The sequence below is a fragment of the Pristiophorus japonicus genome, chromosome 6 (genome assembly GCF_044704955.1).
Source record: "Pristiophorus japonicus isolate sPriJap1 chromosome 6, sPriJap1.hap1, whole genome shotgun sequence".
In the NCBI taxonomy this organism is placed as follows: Eukaryota; Metazoa; Chordata; class Chondrichthyes; family Pristiophoridae; genus Pristiophorus; species Pristiophorus japonicus.
In genome coordinates, this window is record NC_091982.1 from 26,907,995 (window position 1) to 26,928,786 (window position 20,792).

A 20,792-nucleotide genomic window follows, 5' to 3' on the forward strand; every position below is an offset into this window, starting at 1 on the left:
TCCCCCACCCACATCATTTAGGCATTACAATCATTGCAAATGAAATATTGTTCAAAATGTAGCGTGTTATTGGCCCATGAAGAGAAAGAATTAGAAGTTTGGTGACTTTATGTTCCAAGAACAGAAGAACATCTTGCATTGAGCTTATTAAAACATATCAATATCTTACAGTTAAACAATCCTGATTGTCAACTCAATTACATAAGGATGGGTAGCAAACAGTCTCTAATCAGTACGAATTGAATTTTCGTTCAAGCACGATATTTAAGCTTGTTGTTTTATAGTAACTCTTGGAAAGGGGAGGGTGAAAAAGAGAGGCAGTCCAAGGTCTTCAATGCACTAAAACAGGTTTTTATTGGTGTCCAACAAGACTCAACAGCTTACATTTCATCAAATAAATCTATGGAAGAAATCTCATCAATACCCTTTCAAAAATCCAAAAGTTGCAAAGAATTATTCAGCTTCATCATCCCTTCACTCCTCACTGACTTTCTTTCAATGTGCTTTAAAAATTGGAAATACTGAAAAAAAAATTAGAAGAAATTGGCTTGAAGGAATAATCAAAACTAATGTGATGAACTGATATATAAATGTTAAATGACAGTGGCTGAAGAGCTCACTGTATTAATGGTGCCACCTCTATCAGTTCAACTTCTTCATATGAATAACTCCATTTGTGTTGCCATTAAAAGAAAATCACCCCACCTCCCCCCCAACAAAAAAAACTGAGGCAGAAATAAACAGAAGTTTAAAAAGAAAGTGTCAGTATCAGTATTCACCCCGTAAAAAAAAAATCAGTTACAAAATACAACTCCAAAACTTCTGTTTGAAATATTTTTAAATAGTTCTAGCTTAGAAGATGTACTAATTGAGAGTCCAGGGAATCTGAATAATTAAATCCAGAGCTTTTCTGCTTTATGTTTACAACTGAAAAGATTATAAATGCCTATAGCAGTGGCCTTACTGCAAACTCAAGATCTTATACATTTGCATTGTGTCTTTAAGTATACAAACATGTCTGAAAACTTGCACTGTTGCATGCACAAAGAAACTGTAACATCTTGTAAGTGATCCAGATTTGTTTTTGTATGTGGTATGGTAGACAACAAATTATGGGGTCCTTTACCAGCTCTGCCTATTATATCAGAGCTATTCGCGCATTAGATTACCTACTTTAGTGGGTTTCATTAGATAGTCTAAATAAACCACTTTGGATTCACCAGTGTTAGAATGATGCCTGTATACAAAATTAGCATTGTAACACCAAAATGATAGTAGAACAGCCTTGTAAATCCTTACTTCTCTTGTCTCTCTCTCCCCTCTCACATATCAATGTTCTTTGAGAAGGTTTTTTTTTAAAAACACAATTGGGTATACATTAAAACCTGAAATTTCTATAGCTGTTCAAAACTGCGCACTCCAGGTAAAGAGAAAATGTTACCCATCAACAATAACCTTTTGAAAAAAAAATCAAAAGGGATTCTAAAGTTAATTTATTTTTCACTGCTTGATTTTAAAAGGATTCCTAAAGATGAGAATTCATCTTTGATGCAAGAGCAAACCACAATGTTCACAAGAGTACAGCCTACTCCAAAGATGGGAGTGTTCCCTGTCTCATGTGTACATGACCCAATAACACATCACAATATAGTTTCAGGAGGGTTATAGCAAATACTTGTGAAAAACAGAACTATGAACTTCTCATAATTTTTTTAACTTTTGTTTTTTGCATTCTTAAAGTAGAAACATTGGTACCAGGACCAATTCTGTCTTGAAAAAGAAAAGTATTTCACTAACTTAGTTAACTTCAATATATTTACAAGTGAGTTCATACTTCCAAAATTATAGGATGATATCATCTCAGAATGGCCATATTTTGCAAGGTGTTTCATTTTAATTTAGAATAAAATTCTTTTGTCTTATTTGTACGTTACTTTTATTGTGTCTTCCTGTATCATTATTCTATCTCTGTCACTGCATCTTTCTATGTGATTTCCCCATATTTCCTGTTTACCTCTGTTCTTCATTTTCTCTATTTTGATGAAGCCTCTCTGAGAAGTTGAGCAAAAGTGGACAATGATACTTCTAACTTGTCAGGGAAGCACTTCCACTTCCATCCAGTACATCTTTACTTTAAACAATCAGCAAGTCTGTTCTGGAACAGGAGGTAGGATAGGAATATTTACTAGTTCCTAGAAAAGGGTAGTAGAAATTATTTCATGCCAAGATGAGAATAATAATAAAACAGAAATTGCAATATAAACTTGTTTGCTGTCTTGGTATGTTCAAAATTTTGGCTGTCTTTCTTGAAACCGAATTAAAATCTTTCAACATTTGTGCAACTGTTTTACATTAGTGCCATTTCCATTAAAACATTGCATTTGTTTTGCATGAGCTATTGGATTCGAACTACCAACACTCTTCAGTAACCTGCTTTGCTTATGAGCTATCTCTGGAACAGCAAAGGACTCCAATTTCTTTGTACCATTTTCCAAGTAGGAATTGTTACACCCACAGCAGATACAGTCTAGACAAGCCCTACGATTTGCATAACAAGGGCACCTTTGCCCCCGGCATGTGAGAACACTGGGAGCGCATGCTGCACGGCCACATTTACACCCAGGTTTCCCTCTTGGCTTTCTGCACACAGATTTCAGTGAACTGGCACATTCTTGAATGCCTAACCTCTTTACAGTTCTGTATTTAGCATTGTAACTTTTCACCATATTCTTCAACTTCTCAGTGACACTGTGTCTATTAACAGTAGGTTTCTTTAAGTTAAGTGAACTTTTGTCGGATGGCAGTATGTATGATGTAGGAATCTGCTTAGTGGACACTTGAATTGTACTTTGATCCTCAGTATCTTCCACATTACAGCCATCATGATTTGTCTGTGACATGCTTTGTTTGCAAATCTTTCTTGTAACGATACTAATAGCTTTCTTCCTGTCTTTTATATTGGCATCAACAATGTCAGTTGGTTGATTTGAGACAATAGATTTTTGCACCACCTGTACTTGTACCACCTGGAGTGGAGTCAATTTACTTATTATTTTCATAGCTTTTTTTGTGCAACACAATATATTGGACTCCATGCCATCCTGCGCCAACATCATGCCCTCTTCTAACAAAATATTCAGGTTAACTGGTAAGGTGCTGTTTTCTGACATATTTTCCATTATAGCACAGCTAGCTATATAATCACAAAGTTTTTTATAACATGTTAGAAGAATACGAAGTTGCTCATTTTCCACAAACATTCCATGGTCTTTGCACCAGCTGCAGGAAGGCTTCATTTGCATTTTCCGCCCTGTACACTTTTTACATACAAAATGTTGGCAGACTGAATTTTTTGGACCAACTGGATTTTTCAGTAGGTTACCTAAATCAAAGAAACAAGTCTTCAAATATGGATACAAATATATTTTAAAGCAATTTTAACATGACTGACAAAACAAAAGCTATGTGTTACACAAAATTGGTTACTCTGAGGCAGTCATTAATAAGGCAAGTCAGAAATTTAACTGACTGTAGTACAATTCAGAACATTATATACAGATCAACAGTGAGGCAAAAATAGCATGCAGTTTTAGTTAACCCATCACAAAATAAGGGATTACGAGGAATAAACTTGAGGATCATCTATACAACAATAATCAAGTACACATTCAGAAAAGGAAGATCTCGACTGACCAGACTCCTCGATTGTTACCCAAGTGAACTGCATTAAGCCGTACCGTGTGGTAAACTGCAACTTCCCAAAGACTTTTGATGAAGTTCCACATGAATGTCCATTAAACTCAAAGCTTTAGGGATTTAGCAAAAACCCTGTGAATGGATAAGAAACTGGCTGAAAGATAGTGTAAAGTCCTGTCCCTACAGTACAGACTCACACGAGGCACATGCTGAAGTCAAGGTCACTCAGGAACTGCACCTTTATTTCACAGCTCTCGAATGCCACACTTGCCTGAGACCTGCCTTTATATACCTGTGTGGAACAGGTATGCAGTGTCTCCTGCAAGTGCATCCCTGGTGGTAAGGTATGTTTGTGGTTACAGGTCATATCTAGTTACAGTCATGTATAGCATGGTAAGATACAGTTATGTACAGTAGTGTGAGATACATGACAGATAGGAAATTAATATTGGCTGGAGAAGTTATATCACGGCAGGTAGGTGGGCTGATAGGGGAGAAATACTGAGAGAGGTAACTCAAAACTCAGTGCTGTTTCTGTTAACAACCTGGATTCAGTAACTCATTGCAAAGTAGGCAAACTAGCAGATGATACCAGCTAGAGGGACAGTGAAATTAGATGCAACAGTTAAAAAATTACAAAATGAGTTGGAAGAAATATGTTAAGTGGGCATAATACTGATCGATGAAATTTAATGCAACCAAGTGTGAGGTGCTCCGTTGGGTTGGCCACATCGTCTGCATGACCGACACAAGATTCCCCAAGCACACGCTCTACTCGGAGCTCCGACACGGCAAACGAGTCCCAGGCGGACAGAGGAAACGTTTCAAGGACACCCTCAAAGCCTCCTTGATAAAGTGCAACATCCCCACGGACACCTGGGAATCCCTGGCCCAAGACCGCCCAAAGTAGAGGAAGAGCATCCGGGAGGGTGCTGAGCACCTAGAGTCTTGTCGCCAAGAGCATACAGAAATCAAGTGCAAGACAGTGGAAGGAGCGTGTGACAAACTAGGCTCCCCACTCACTATTTGTCCCACCTGTGACAGAGACTGTAATTCCCGCATTGGACTGTACAGTCACCTGAGAACTCACTTTTAGAGTGGAAGCAAGTCTTCCTCGATTTTGAGGGACTGCCTATGATGATGCTACATATAGGAAGGAAAAATAGATGACATGCATACGGCATGAATGGTATTGAAACAGCCATGGACAACGTGGAAAGAGACCCAGCAGTCTTAGTAGTTTCATCGCTAAACATGTCCAACAAATGCAATTAACAAAGCTTATAGAATGCTGAACTATAGTAGCATATAACTCAAGAGGTAAAGATCAAACTGCATTGTGCTCTGGTCAGACCACATCTTAAATGCTGCTTCCAGGTCTGGTTGAAATGCAAGAGGCAGTGCAGAGAAAGGTCAACAAGACGATGCCCAGCACCAATGTCTGAGTTACAAGGAAAGACTAGATAGACGTTGGCTATCGATACAGGTAGAAAAGTTATCCAGCAATATTACTTTAATTTAAACTGGAGATGTAGAACTAGGGGACACAGGTTCAGAATAGTAAAGGGTAATTTTAGAATCAATATCAGGAAATTTCTCTTTGCACAGGGAACAATTGAAGTGTGGAATAAACTTCCAGATAAGAGTCGTGGAGGCAAAAACCTTGCAATCATTTAAAAAACAATTGGATGCTGAAATGAGAGGAACATTTGGAACTTTCTGGATGGCTGAATTAAAAGGAGTCAAATGGCCTTCCTCATCTACAATTATCTTGTGAAGCAGGTTATGGATGCATTAGAAAGAATTCAGAGAAGGACTAGGGTGACTCCCGCCCTCAGGGTAGTAAGTTATGAAAATTTCAAATAAATAAACTTACTTTTGCAGGAGCGAGGGGGGGGGGGGGGTGGGGAAGACAGATACAGATCTTCAAAATATCAAGTATATGAAGTTGAAGTAAATAAGCTATTTAACTTTTGACACAGCATAGGGCAATGTAAAATTGAGCAAGAGTACAAACACTTATTACCCCACAGGACAGTAGATCTGTGAACAAACTCACATAGAAAGTAATTTATTTGGGGTCAATTGTTACTTTATTTTACTTTTTTTTAAAAAAAGGAACTGCATCAGTACAGTATCTGGATTATGTTGTGTGTTTACTTTTTCTTGGGTTTCAGACCACTCAAGTTGGAGCTTTCTTTCCCCATGTCTTCACTTGCCTAATATCTAGGCAGTGCGTAATGGACCCAAGGACTGAACAGAAAATTCTCAGTGCATTTTGGCCTCTGGTTATATGACGTCCCCTCACACGATCTGCAAATTCAACTTTTGAATGAGATGAGGCCCCATTCTGTCTACTTACATGAATGTAAAGATCCCTTAGCATGATTTAAAGAGCAAGGATGTTTTCCCAGTATCCTGGCCAACATTTCTCAATATACACCAGCAAAACAAATGAACTGGCAATTTATTATCACTGTGCAAGAGGCCTTCTGCACAAATTAGTCGGTGCATCCATATAAGTGACTACAGTTCAAAAGAAATTCACTGCCTATAAAGCATGTTGGGACATCCTGAGGACGTGCTTATATAAATGCTTATCTTTATTATGGAAGGTGGTAGAATAAACACTTCACTGGACTGTGGCTTAGGTTATAACGTGTCAGACAGATTCATTAACCAGTCAGAGGATGAGCAACTAGTGTAAATTTACAGCAGTTAGTTACACGTTTGGCAACCCTCCGTAGAGGACAGAAAAATAAGTCACGTCTGCTGCACTAAACAGTAGTGTAAACGGGACCAAACACAAGGTTCTTGAATAGTAAGCTTTCTATGGTGGTTTGTTGCCAATTGTCCAGAGACTCCCTGTGGACCACCCAATTTGTACAAGATATACTTTTTAAAAAAATGTCAAGAAACAAAATTTAAATATCTCCAACTCAAGAGCTTCCAAACGTACATAAAAATAAAATACACAAGATATTTGCATTTTAATTAAATGGCTTGATCTCACCCTTACCCATCTGTCCAAACATAGCATTTTTATTTTGGGGTTATTGTGTCAAACCACGAGTGACCTTGGTTTTTAAAATTTAAAAAAAATGTATACTTGGGATGTGGGTGACACTTGCAAGCCTACATTTATTGTTGAAAAGATGATAGCAGTCCTTCTCCTTGAACTACTGCCATCCTTGCATCAATGGTGTCCCACAATGTTAGGTGGGGAATCCCAGAATCTTGATCCAATAATGAAGCAGCAATACATGTTCAAATCATGATGGTATGAAACTTGGGAGGTGAAGTTGTCTCCATGATGTTGCTGCTCTCATCCTGCTTGGTGGTAGAGGTCACATGATTGGGAGGTGCTTTCAAAGTAAATCTGTCAAGTTTTCTGCAGTGCATCCTGTAGATAATACATACTACAGTAGTACTTCATACAGTTTAGTGATGGGTTCAGTGGCAGAGGTGCCAATCAAGCAGGCTGTTTTGTCGTGGATGGTGTTGAGCTTCTGGAATGCTGTTACGACTATACCCATCAAGGCAAGTGAGTATTCCAAAACACTTGCGTCTTGTAGATGGTGGAGGAGTCCAGAGGCCAGCCTCTTCCTGTAGGTACTCAGCCTCTGTCCTCTTGTATAGCCATGGGTATTAATGTTGGTGATCCAGTATGCTTCTGGTTACTAGGAGGTTGATAGTGAGGGACTCTGCGACGATGATGCTATTGAAGATTAGGGAAAGTGATTGGGCCTTTTCTTGGCACATATAGGACATGGACATTACCTACCACTTACGAGCCCAGGTGTGGGGCTGGAATTTTCTTTACCTGGGCGAGTCGGGTGCGGCCGGTCGGCATGGCGGGTCGCGACCCCGTTCTTGCTTCCATCCCGCTACAGAAATCAACTTTGCGCTAATGGGGTCTATTAAGCCCGCCCTGCGCATTACCCGGCCCTATTCAATGGTGCGATCCGATGACATCAACGGTGTGTTTTCAGCCAGGATATTTAAAGGAGCCATGGCCACAATGCATTTGAAGGTTCATCTAGGAGTGTACAGTCACTGCACTGGAGGCCATGGTTGCTCCAAACACTTGGAAACATGACTTCACAGAGGCAGAGGGCTGCACCCAGGTTCTCCGATGACTCCCGCTATATGCTTGTGAAGGGAGTCAGAGCACACAGTGAGGTCCTCTTCCTTTCTAATGGGCTGAAGAGACTTCCCCTGGAGATAAAAAGAGCCTGGCTCCAAATTGCAAAGAGGTGAACAGCAGGCATATGTTCAGGAGAACCTGGGTGCAGTGCCGGAAACATTTCAATGATCCCATTAGATCAGGAAATGAGTAGAGCCACACTCAACTTCATCCTACTGTGCCTGTTCACACCCCCATCATTCTTGTCTTTCAAACCCTACTCCTGCACATCTTTAATCACACCTATATACCTTGCATGTCCACCCATCCCTCTCTATCTACATTATCACATCCCCATCTTACTAACCACACCTCACACTCACCCTAATGCAATCATAGCAACTAACACACAGGGAGGTCACTTGGCATTGCCACCTCACTCCATTATAGTCCCCCTCTAAAGATATAACATATCCATTCCTTACACTCATTCCATCACTCTCACTCAACCTTTTCTTCTTTCCCTCCTTGCAGGAAGAGAGAGCTCACAATAAGAGGGAGAGGACTGGAGGTGGTCCTCCATCATTTGCCACCCTCACAACAGCAGAGTATCAGGAGTGGCTGAGCAGCTGGAGGTGGGAGACGGAGGGGGACATTTCAGTAACCTGGTGACAGAATTACATCTCATACAGCTACATGGCATACATCAGTCACTCATATGGGAACTGATGTAGTAATCAGCCTCTGAATGGTCATCATGTGCATAATGGTATCTGTACTCATTCTTCATATGGCTTATCTAACTCATCTCTTTACTCTCCCACAGGTCCATTAGGAGTCCCCACCACTGTCCAGGAGGAAGGCGACTCCTCAGAGGAGCCTCCAGGCTCTGAGGGTGCTGCGTCATCAGACATGGATGGCAACTTTGCTGCAAACATTTGTAGCCTGTAGAAAGCTCAATTTGTGCTGGGAATACAGTCAGCAAGTTTTTGCTTGAGGAAAGTGATCAACTGTATGAGCTTCTACAGTACATTTCATGCTGTCATCTAATCAGCTGGAGCAATGGTCACTCAACTCCCGCCTCAGGCTGACAGATGTGGTTCACAAGCTGTGTGAATTCCGTGGGCAATCAGGGAAATTTGAAAGGTAGGCTGAAAAAAGCACTTAAGGGTCTGACAAGGTGATAATGATTTGAATTAGGTCGCCCGCCTCTGCCGTTCGAGTCACTGCTGCACTGGCAAACACGCCCGAGGGAAAGGCGTGTGGGGGCAGGATGACGGCGGATTCCTGACCCGCTCCAACTTATTTCAAATTTCCCACCAACCTGCCTCCACACCCACACGGACCCTAGAAAATTCCGGCCTGGATGTTGTCCAGATCCTGCTGTAGACTTCATTGTCAGAGGAGTTGTGAAAATCAGCAGAGCCCCACTCTTGACCTCATGATGAAGGAAAGATTATTGATGAAGCAGCTGCAGATAAATAGGGAAGGACAATGCCCTCAGGAGCTCTAACAGTGATATCCTGGGGTTGCAATAGATTGGCCTCCAAGAACCACAACCATATTGTGTGTCAGTTATGATTGCAGCCATCACATGGTTTCCCCTTGACCTCAGTTTTGCTATTGCTCTTTAGTGCCATACTCAGTCAAATGTCTCGATGTTGAGTGCAGTTACTTCTTCCTTGCCTCTTGCATCCGTGTCTGGAGCTAAGCAGTTCTGGCAGAATCTGAATGGCGCATGGGCGAGTAGGTGCAACCTGAAACATAGAAAGTAGGTACAGGAATGGGCCATTTGGCCCTTTGAGCCTGCACCACCATTCAATATGATCATGGCTGACCATGCAACTTCATTCCTGCTTTCTCTCCATACCCCCTGACCCCTTTAGCCGTAAGGGCCACATCTAAATCCCTTTTGAATATATCTTACGAACTGGCCTCAACAACTTTCTGTGGTAGAGAATTCCACAGGTTCACAATTCTGAGTGAAGAAGTTTCTCCTCATCTCGGTCCTAAGTGTTTTACCCCTTATCCTTAGGCTGTGACCCCTGGTTCTGGACTTCCCCAACATCGAGAACATTCTTCCTGCATCTAACCTGTCCAATCCCATCAGAATTTTATATGTTTCTATGAGATTCCCTCTCATTCTTCTAAACTCCAGTGAATATAAGCCTAGTCGATCCAGTCTTTCTTCATATGTCAGTCTTGCCATTCCAGGAATCAGTCTGGTGAACCTTCGCTGCACTCCCTCAATAGCAAGAATGTCCTTCCTCAGATTAGGAGACCAAAACTACACACAATACTCAAGGTGTGGTCTCACCAAGGCCCTGTACAGCTGCAGTAAGGCCTCCCTGCTCCTATACTCAAATCCCCTCACTATGAAGGCCAACATGTCATTTGCTTTCTTTACCACCTGCTGTACCAGCATGCCTACCTTCAATGACTGATGTACCATGACACCCTGCTGACAATTGTGGAAAGACTGACACAGGGTGGTAATTGGCCAGATTTAATTTATTCTGCTTCTTACACATAGGACATACCTGGACAATTTTCTACACTGTTGAGTCAATACCAATGCCACAGCTACATTGAAATAGCTTGGCTAGTGGTGGTTAGTTCTGGTAACCAGAAAAAGATAACCATTTCAATTAAGCTCATGATTTATTCCCTTTTTTCTCTTACACTTAATTTTCTAGCCTATACATTATTGTAGCCCTGTCTCCCATGCCAGCACCAAACAAAAATTTAATTTATATATTCAGTTTAGTACAATGAGAAGTAGGGGAGTATTCCTTTTTCCAAAATGTAACCCTGAGACCACTGTTCAACCTCAACAAGAAAATTAACACTTTGCATTATGTGAGGGGGCATCTTGGTCAGATGTTCTTCCTCGTCCCTTTTGAATACAAGGGCCTTATTCTGAACTATACTTTGACTGGAAAAGTCAGTAGAGAGATCAAAGATGTCCTGGCATATAAAGTTAGCTGGGCCAGAAATAGATAGGTTGGGGAAAATATTATGTAACACAAGTCAGAATAGCTATGGGGGCTATAATCATGACATCAATATAACCTCACTGCTACGTAGGGAAAAACATCAGCTGCTTGCTCTCACTGTCCAGTGTTCCAAGCTAGAAACTACATATGTAGACCAGAGGATTGGACTCAATTGTAATGCACCACATGGCAAAATCACCAGCTACCACTTGCTATCCACTGGCCTCAGATTGAAAAGGCGACATCTGCAGATGGCTAGGCACATTCAAAGAATAACAACTTGCATTTATATAGCGCCTTTAACGTAGTAAAACATCGCAAGGCACTTCACAGGAGTATTATAAAAAAATTGACACCAAGCTCCATAAGGAGAGAATAGGGCAGGTGGTCAAAGGGGTAGGTTTTTAAGGAGTGTTTTAAAGGAGGAAAGCAAGGCGGAGAGGTTTAGGCAGGGAATTCCAGAGCTTAGGGCCTAGGCAATAGAAGGCACGGCCACCAATGGTTGAGTGATTATAATCAGGGATGTTCAAGAGGGCAGAATTAGAGGAGTGCAGATATCTCGGGTAGTTGTGGGGCTGGAGGAGATTACAGAGATAGGGAAGGGCGAGGCCATGAAGGGATTTGAAAACAAGGATGATAATCTTGAAATCGAGGCGTTGCTTAACCGGCAGCCAATGCAGGTCAGCGAGCACAGGGGTGATGGGTGAGCGGGACTTGGTGCGAGTTAGGACATGGGCAGCCGTTGGCTTTGTCCCTTCTTGGGACCTCTGACTTTGACCCTGGTCTCCATACTATTGTCTCCAACCTATTCCCTACTACCATTCAAAGAATAAGATGTGAAGAGAGCCTTTAAAACTATAGAAATAATTTGCATTCATGTAGCACTTTTCATGGCCTCTGGGTGTTTCAAAGCGCTTTAAAGCCAATGTAGTCGCTGTTGTAACGGAGGGAAATATAGCAGCCAATATGTGTACAGCAAGGTCCCAGAAACAGCATTGAGGTAAATGACAAGGTATGTTGGAAGGTTAAGGGTTAATAATTGAACTGACCTGTATAACTATAATTGGTCATAGAACAGATAATTCATGAGGTGTTATCTGTGACATGTACCTTTGAAGTAGGCAAGCCAATGTGTACAAAGGAGCATGGTTTTCAAGAGTTAGTTGAAGAGTTCGAAAGATAGAGAAGCCACTCTCTTGTACGGTATAGATTGATCACCTATGCTGTATATGAATAAAGTCTGTTCCATATACTCAAGTGTCTTGTGCTTACATGAAGCGTGTTGTTGTGAACCATAAAATGAAGATAGTGATGTTGGTTGAGGGTTAAATATTGGTCGAATGACCGAGCGTCTCTTTGCAGGTGCTAATTATGGAGGCCTTGAGGGCAGACCAGGCACTGTGGACACTCTGCGTCTCTGGGAGTCATCAGATTGGTAGCGAGACTCTGTCTTTGACGTGACTGTCCTCGACTCCATCTCACAGCATGCCACCCGCCACCATCTCAGCCCAACCCAGCATGAGGTCGAAAAGACCATCCGACAACTGAAGAACAAGGCATCAGCAGATGGAATCCCCGCTGAAGCACTGAAACATGGCGGAGAAGCACTACTACCTCAGAATCATGACATCATCTCATATCTGGAAGGAGATCATGCCAAGAGATCTCAAGAGACACTGTAATCATGACCATCGTCAAGAAAGGCGACAAGTCCAACTGTGATAACTACAGAGGGATCTCCCTGCGGTCGATCACCGGGAAAGTCATCGCAAGAAATCTCTTGAATCATTTTCTTCCTGTGGCTGAAGAACTCCTCCCAGAGTCACAATGGGGTTTCCTCACTAAGGGGCACAATGTTCATGATCTTCACCGTGTGGCAGATACAAGAGAAATGCAGGGAACAGCACCAACCCTTGTGCATGGCCTTCTTTGACCTCACAAAAGCCTTCGACATTGTCAACCGTAAGGGATTATGAAACGTCCTCCTCAGATTTGGCTGCCCTCAAAAGTTTGGCACCATCCTCCACCATGATCCTGACCAACGGATCCATCACAGACCCATTCCATGTTCAGACCGGGGTCAAGTAAAGCTGTGTCATCGCACCAACGCTCTTCATGATCTTCCTTGCTGCAATGCTCCATCTCACCTTCAGCAAGCTCCCCACTGGAGTGGAGCTAAATTACAGGACAAATGGGAATCTGTTCAACCTCCGCCGCCTCCAGGCCAGATGCAGGGTCGTCCCAACCTCAGTCATCGAATTACAGTACCTAGACGACGCTTGCGTCTGCGCACACTCGGGGGCCTAACTCCAAGCCATCGTCAACCCCTTAACCAAGGCGTACAAGAGCATGGGCCTTACACTAAACATCCATAAGACAAAGGACCTCTACCAACCTGCCCCCACCATACAGTACTGCCCCCCCCGATTATCAAAATCCACGATGAGGCCTTGGACAACCTGGACCATTTTCCATACCTCGGGAGCCTACTGTCAACAAAGGCAGACATCGACGACGAGGTCCAACACCGCCTTCAGTGTGCCAGTGCAGCCTTCAGTCGCCTGAGGAAGAGAGTGTTTGAAGACCAGGACCTGAAACCCGGCACCAATCTCATGGTCTACAGAGCAGTAGTGATACCCACCCTCCTATATGGGTCAGAGACATGGACTATGTGCAGCAGGCACCTCAAAACACTGCAGAAGTACCACCAACGTTGCTTCTGCAAGATCCTGCAAATCCATTGGCAGGATAGGTGCACCTACGTCAGTGTTCTCGCTCAGGCCAACATCCCCAGCATCGAAGCATTACCCATGCTCAATCAGCTCCGCTGGACGGGCTACCTTGTTCACATGCCCGATACGAGACCCCCAAAACAAACGCTCTACTCAGAGCTCCGACACGGCAAGCGAGCCCCCGGTGGGCAGAGGAAACACTTCTAGGACACCCTCAAAGCCTCCTTGAAAAATGCAACATCCCCATCGACACCTGGGAATGCCTGGCCCGAGACTGCCCAAAGTGGAGGAAAAGCATCCGGGAAGGAGCTGAACACCTCGAGTCTCTTTGCTGAGAGCAAGCTGAAGCCAAGCGTAGACAGCGGAAGGAGCGCGCGGCAACCCAGGCACCCCATCCACCTGGTCCTCCAACCACTGTCTGCCCCACCTGTGACAGAGACTGTAGGTCCCGTATTGGACTCTTCAGTCACCCGAGAACTCATTTTTAGTGTGGTAGCAAGTCATCCTCGACTCCAAGGGACTGCCCAAGAAGAAAAAATATTGGCCAGGGCACCAGTACTCCTCTGAATCCATAGATCTTTTATATCTGCCTGAGAGGGCAGACAGGGTCTCAATTTAACGTTACATCCAAAAGATAGCACCTCCCCCAGTACTGCACTGGAGCGTCAGCCTGGATTGTGTCTCTAGAGTGGGACTTAAACCCACAACCTTCATACTCGGCGGTGAGTGCTACCACTGAGCCAAGGCCGACACCTTGTATTAATTATCAATTTTACTGAATACTCCAATACAAATTAATCAAAAACTACCATAAAAGTCCACCAGAGAGCATTTAGTGGATAAGCCCTCAGCAGTTTCAAGGACAATAAAAGTATGGATATGTTTTTCATTAATTAGTGATGCATTTGATGTTCTGCATTTTATTTTGCACCCCAAAACAACTGTTCGGAAATTGATTTCCAAAGTCATCACAGTGTAATCCATGACAAAAGGTCATCAACCTGAAACATCAACTCGGGCCCAGATTTTGAAACGGACGGCAACTTCAGGATTTAGCATTTGAAAGCAGAAATCCTGAAGTTGCGGTCAGCCACAGCTCTGGCCCCTCCGCCCCACATAGCGGCAATCAATGGAATCAGTGAAACTAATGAAAACTTGGGCTTTTCCACGCTAATATCACTGGTAAACATAAGAACATAAAAAATAGGAGCAAGAGTAGGAGTAGGCAATAAGCCTCAAGCCTGCTCCACCATTCAATAAGATCGTGGCTGATCTGATCATGGACTAAGCTCCACTTCACGGCCCGCTCCCCATAACCCCTTATCGTTTAAGAAACTGTCTATTTCTGTCTTAAATTTATTTAATGTCCCAGCTTCCACAGCTCTCTGAGGCAGCGAATTCCATAGGTTCACAACCCTCTGAGAAGAAATTTCTCCTCATCTCAGTTCTAAATTGGCGGCCCCTTATTCTAAGATCATGCCCTCTAGTTCTAGCCTCCCCTATCAGTGGAAACATCCTCTCTGCATCAACCTTGTCAAGCCCCCTCATAATCTTATACGTTTCTATATGATCACCTCTCATTCTTCTGAATTCCAATGAGTAGAAGCCCAACCTACTCAACCTTTCCTCATAAGTCAACCCCGTCATCCCCGGAATCAACCTAATGAACCTTCTCTAAACTGCCTCCACAGCAAGTATCTCCTTTCGTAAATATGGAAACCAAATCTGCACGCAATATTCCAGGTGTGGCCTCACCAATACTCTGTATAACTGTAACAAGACTTCCCTGCTTTTAGATTCCATCCCCTTTGCAATAAAGGCCAAGATTCCACTGGCCTTCCTGATCATTTGCTGTACCTGCATACTATCCCCCTGTGTTTCATGCACAAGTACCCCCAGGACCCGCTGTACTGCGGCATTTGGCAATCTTTCTCTATTTAAATAATAACTTGCTCTTTGATTTTTTTCTGCCACATTTTCCAACATTATACTCCATCTTCCAAATCCTTGCCCACTCACTTAGCCTGTCTATGTCCTCCTGTAGCCTCTATATCCTCCTCACACATTGCTGTCGATACAAAGATGGGAGGAAGGGCAAACTTGGCTACGTTACACTTAGTCCCCTCTTCCAAGTCGTTAATATAGATTGTAAATAGTTGGGGTCCCAGCACTGATCTCTGCGGCACCCCATCTCGTTACTGATTGCCAACCTGAGAATGAACCATTTATCCCGACTGTGTTTTCTGTTTGTCAGCCAATCTTTTATCCATGCTAATATATTAACCCCAACCCCATGAATTTTTATCTTGTGGCACCTCGTCAAATGCCTTCTGGAAATCCAAATACACCACATCCACTGGTTCCCATTTATCCACCCTGTTCGTTACATCCTCAAAGAATTCCAGAAAATTTGTCAAACATGAATACCCCTTCATAAATCCATGCTGACTTTGCCTGACCAAATTTTGCTTTTCCAAATATCCTGTTACTGCTTCTTTAATAATGGACTCCAACATTTTTCCAACCACAGATGTTAGGCTAACTGGTCTATAGTTTCCTGCTTTTTGTCTGCCTCCTTTTTTGAATAGGGGTGTTACATTTTCAGTTTTCCAATCTGCTGGGATCTCCCCAGAATGCCCCATTAAATGTTAAGCCTTGTTGGAATAAGTGTAACTGGGGTTTTTAACAGCATATTGACTGCTAAGCAAATGTTATGGCCCTGAAAAACTATTTTTTATATTTGTGGAGTTAAATTACTCCATTATGATAAAAAATTACAATTTGAAAAAACTTTTAAAACATTTTGAAAAATGTTGTTCATGATATTTCAGCTTCTACCATCCCCATGTTAAAGTCCCAATCTTTATTTCGCTGTGTAACATTTTAAAAATGGGCATAAAAGCAGCTTTTTCCTGGTTTGCTGCGTGAATTCTGCAATGATTGGCTGCTTCACTGCAGCTTTTCGCTGGGAATCCCCACATTGCGCTACAATGAATTGTAATATATTCAAAAAGGAGTTAGATGTAGTCCTTACTACTAGGGGATCAAGATGTATGGCGAGAAAGCAGGAATGGGGTACTGAAGTTGCATGTTCAGCCATGAACTCATTGAATGGCGGTGCAGGCTCGAAGGGCCGAATGGCCTACTCCTGCACCTATTTTCTATGTTTCTATGTCGAGACAGTGGGCAGCTTTCTTTTGGGGGCCATCGACAAGCACTTTCGCTTCGCCGCTGACTTCAAATTACAGGCCTGTTTCTCGCTCCAGATGCTGACTGACCTGCTGAGCAATATTACCTGTATAATTTTGTTTGGATATGCGACCGCTTTAAATGTCTGCGTGGCCCATTTAAATTTCCACGTATGCAATGTTATTCCAATTGAAAAGCCAGCAAGCGACCTACGCGGGAGCTCCAGACCGCTGCACAACTGGACAGGAACATTACAGCTGAGTATTTCCAGCATTTTCTGTTTTTATTATAGTGAAACCTAGCTTGGGACCAGCGCTTAGTCAATATTTGCATTCAGTCCAGAGAGTTTATTAAACTCAGGATGGAGACCAGAATTTTTTGGTGATGTTTTCATGCTACTTTTCAAAGGTTTTGACAGAGCAAACATAGGTGCTTAACAATGAATTGGCTTGTTCATCTGTGAAATCTGAATCCTTTCCCCTTCCCCAAACTAACCCAACATAGATTTCAAACAAATTGTCAGGCATGTATAACATCTAGCCAGAACTAGATGTTCCAGCATCAGTAAATCAGTTTCTGTTTCACTGTTACGACTCTAAATCTGCATGCAACTAAATAACCTGCTGTGCTGAGATTATTTGCAGTAAAGTTTTGGTAGTGATGGAGTTTTATATTCTTGAAACAGGTTAAAAACAAAATTGCATTTGGAGATAACAACTAAGTAATCATTTTCATGGCCAGTGTAAGAGACAACAAAATATTATGAAAAAGGGCACTGCAGGTCAACAACCAGGGGGCATAGATTTAAAGTAGGAGGTTTAGAGGGGATTTGAGGAGAAATTATTTCACCCAGAGGGTGGTGGGGTCTGGGACTCACTACCTGAAAAGGTGGTACAGCCAGAAACCCTCATCACATTTAAAAAGTACCTGGATATGCACTTGAAGTTGGTCTGTAGCCTTGCAGGTTAAGAGCTAGAAAGTGGGATAAGGCTGGATAGCTCTTTATGGGCCGAAACGGCCTCCTTCTCTGCTGTAAATTTCTATGATTCCATGCACATCGACATCGCACAAACATTTAATGAGCTGACTGCCCAATCAAATTGGTTTTGTTGGCAGTGGTTGCCGGTTGAATACTTACCAGGATAGCTACTTTATCTTTTATCGAATGCAAAGCTATCTTTTACATGCACCTGTACAGGCAAATGGAGCCTTGGATTAACATCTCATCGGAAAGGTCATATTTCAGACAATGCAGCATGTTCCCTCAGTAAAGCAACAGTGTGCCAAAACAGATTATGTAGAATCATAGAATGGTCACTACACAGGCGGCCAGTCGCCCGTCGAGCCGGTGCTAGCTCTCTGCAAGCACACCTCAGCTAGTCCCACTCCCCCGCCCTTTCCCCGTAGTCTTGCAATTTTTTCCCCCTTCAGGTAGTTATGCAAAATGTGTTTTAAGTTCACCATTTCCAGGGCTGCGATGTCTGCCTTGTGCTGAAGATGTCGGTAGAGACTTTGGCGGGGCGGGGGAGAAGAAACGTGGTATGTCACATCTGAAAACCAAAAATAATTACACCGACTTATACGAGTAAATGTACCAACACGACGGTGCTACCGTTTCACCCGGCCTCCCAACACGCATTCTCCAAGATAGCCACGGTAGGGAATAGAGCAGTTTCCAATTGAGAAGCACTGGAAGACAGGCACCACTGACTTCATTCCAACCAGGGAGCCTGGCCGGTTGAGGAGGTAAGCTGGTGTCTGCGTGTTTCGCCCCCCTCTCTAATCGAGATCAAAGTGTATTGCCCGTCCGCGGCCCGCTTACCACACACGGCGCAGCAAAGCGACTGGCGCAGGTAGGGCAGCAGCTGGCACAGGTCGGCCCGCACCGGCTCCAGCTCCGCGCCACCGCAACTCGACGACAGCAACATCGCGCAGCGGCAGGCGGCGAGGTAGAGCTCAGTGGCGATGACAGGATTCATAACCGCCCTCTGGGGAGAGAGAGAGAGAGAAACGAAATTGACGATGATTTTTCGGGTAGAGGGGGGAGAACGGAACCCCCCCACCCCCCACAAACTGCTCGCCACGCCTTTCTCCCCACGCACCAGAAGCTTCCCCCGCGTCTCCCCCCGCCCCCTTTATTCTGATTGGATTATTCAGGGTGGGCACGGTCCAAGAGCGTGGGCAGCCGGCGGCCAGCGGAAGCCGATTGGTCAGTTGCAATGTCACTCACCGCCTCGGCGGGAGATTCTCGGTTCAAACGCTGCGCCTCAGTGGGACTAAAAACAGAAAATGCTGGAAATGCTCAGGCAGGTCAGGTAGCATCTGTGGAGAGAAACAGAGTTAATGTTTCAGGTCGACGACCTTTCATCAGAACTGACAAAGGGTCGTCGACCTGAAACGTTAACACTGTTTCTCTCACACAGATGCTGCCTGACCTGCTGAGTATTTACAGCATTTTCTGTTTTTATTTCAGATTTCCAGTATCCGCAGTATTTTGCTTTTGTGAACATGAGCATACTCATTGACGAGGCATAAATCCAACCAAGTTAAGTAGTCGATCAGTCTTAAGAAATAACCTGCATTTATGTAGTGCTTTAATGACCGCAAGATACCCAAAGCGCTTCAGTCATTAAAGTACTTTTAAAATGTAGTCACTGTAGTAATGTAGGGGAATACAGCAGCCAAATTTCACACAGTAAAGTCTTACAAACAGCAATGAGTTCAATGACCAGATAATCTATTTAAAAAAAATGTTGGTTGGCACATAAATATCAGCAAAGATACCAGGAAAACTCTCCTATTCTTCGAATAGTGTCGTGGGATCCCGGAGAGAGCGGACAGGGCTTTAGTTTAATATCTCATCTGAAGGACAGGCACTATGGCAGTGCAGCACTCACTACTTCACTCAAAGATCAACCTAGATTATGTGCTCAAGTATCTGTAGTGGGGCTTCGAGCCTTATAGAATCATAGAAAAATTACGAGTTAGAAATCAGAGATGCCTGCAAATGTACATGGTTATGCGATTAAAACTGATGGGAAAAGCGGTGTTTAAATGGTTGTATTTGAACTAGAGACATTCCCAGACTGGTGGTAGTTGCTTAGAAATGCTAATATTTTGGTAGCCAACTGAGATAACCATTATCTGTGGTTTTCAAGTTAAAGCTTTAGTTTTGTTTATGTATCTTTAAGACAATTTGCTTCAGAAAGACAATGGATGGAAGTTGATGACTTAGCGTAAACATTTTGCTACGTCGTAAAGGAAGTAATGAGCAGTTTTCTGGTTTGGGTCTCATGGTTCAAAGGGTAGAGCTGAGGCTTTGTATTGATTGGACTCGAAAGAATAGGAAGAAGAGATGGAATGATTTCCACAGGAAGAAACCCTGGGTTAGTGTTAACATAGAATGACGATCAAAATCGTAAGACATTGTTAGGGAGGGCTTTGTTTCAAGAATCGAGGCAAAGAACTCGAGCTTTATTGGTTATTAAAGTTTTAGGTCAAAAGGTCTTGTCAATATCCCACGTCAGGCCCACCCCTAAAAAGAGAATAAAAGTAACGGAGATCTTTTCACCACAGATGGTGTGAAGGGAGAGCGGAACAGATGTTGAGCTGGTCGATCACTGTTCCCATGCTTTGACGAAGGAAGCTCGAGACAAAGAAGATCGGTTCCTCCACACCTCAGTATCCTCCCATTTATTGTGTATTTCCTTGCTTTGTTGCTCCTCCCCAAATGCATTACCTCACACTTTTCCAGATTGAATTCCATTTACCACTTTTCTGCCCAACTGACCAGTCTTTTGGCTCAAGAGATAAGCCAATGCTGATACCAAATCAAGCCCACCTCTGCAGGCTCGGTTATCTTGTTTGAGGTACCAGACGTGTGACCACATACAGAAGAGAGAACTCATTTGAAGTAATTCATATCAACAATTTAACTTGCAATTTTATACTGAATACTGTTTAGAATTAGGACAGTTCCACAAGTTTTTTCAGTCATAGAATCCCCTGCCAGTTTCCAAATTACTACCCTCATTCTTCACCCAGGAAAAATAT

At 43.1% G+C, this 20,792-nt stretch overlaps 1 protein-coding gene across 7 annotated transcripts; it reads right to left on the bottom strand.

Moving 5' to 3' along the window:
• Nucleotides 1-351: 351 nt before the first annotated feature.
• Nucleotides 352-18,800, bottom strand: LOC139265103 (E3 ubiquitin-protein ligase MSL2-like). 7 transcript variants are annotated; one of them, XM_070882000.1, is made up of 4 exons: nt 18,562-18,581; nt 17,878-17,929; nt 3,738-3,828; nt 352-3,382 (listed from the first exon to the last, which is right to left on the bottom strand). In XM_070882000.1, exons 3-4 carry the CDS (start codon nt 3,793-3,795, stop codon nt 2,328-2,330), a joined length of 1,113 nt encoding a protein of 370 aa, XP_070738101.1. In that variant the 5' UTR covers nt 3,796-3,828; nt 17,878-17,929; nt 18,562-18,581; the 3' UTR covers nt 352-2,327. The 7 variants fall into 7 exon arrangements, with proteins under 7 accessions (XP_070738101.1, XP_070738102.1, XP_070738100.1 ...); XM_070882001.1 differs by lacking the exons at nt 3,738-3,828; nt 17,878-17,929 and adding an exon at nt 18,201-18,289 and having other exon boundaries at nt 18,562-18,651; XM_070881999.1 differs by lacking the exon at nt 17,878-17,929 and having other exon boundaries at nt 18,562-18,638.
• Nucleotides 18,801-20,792: the final 1,992 nt, after the last annotated feature.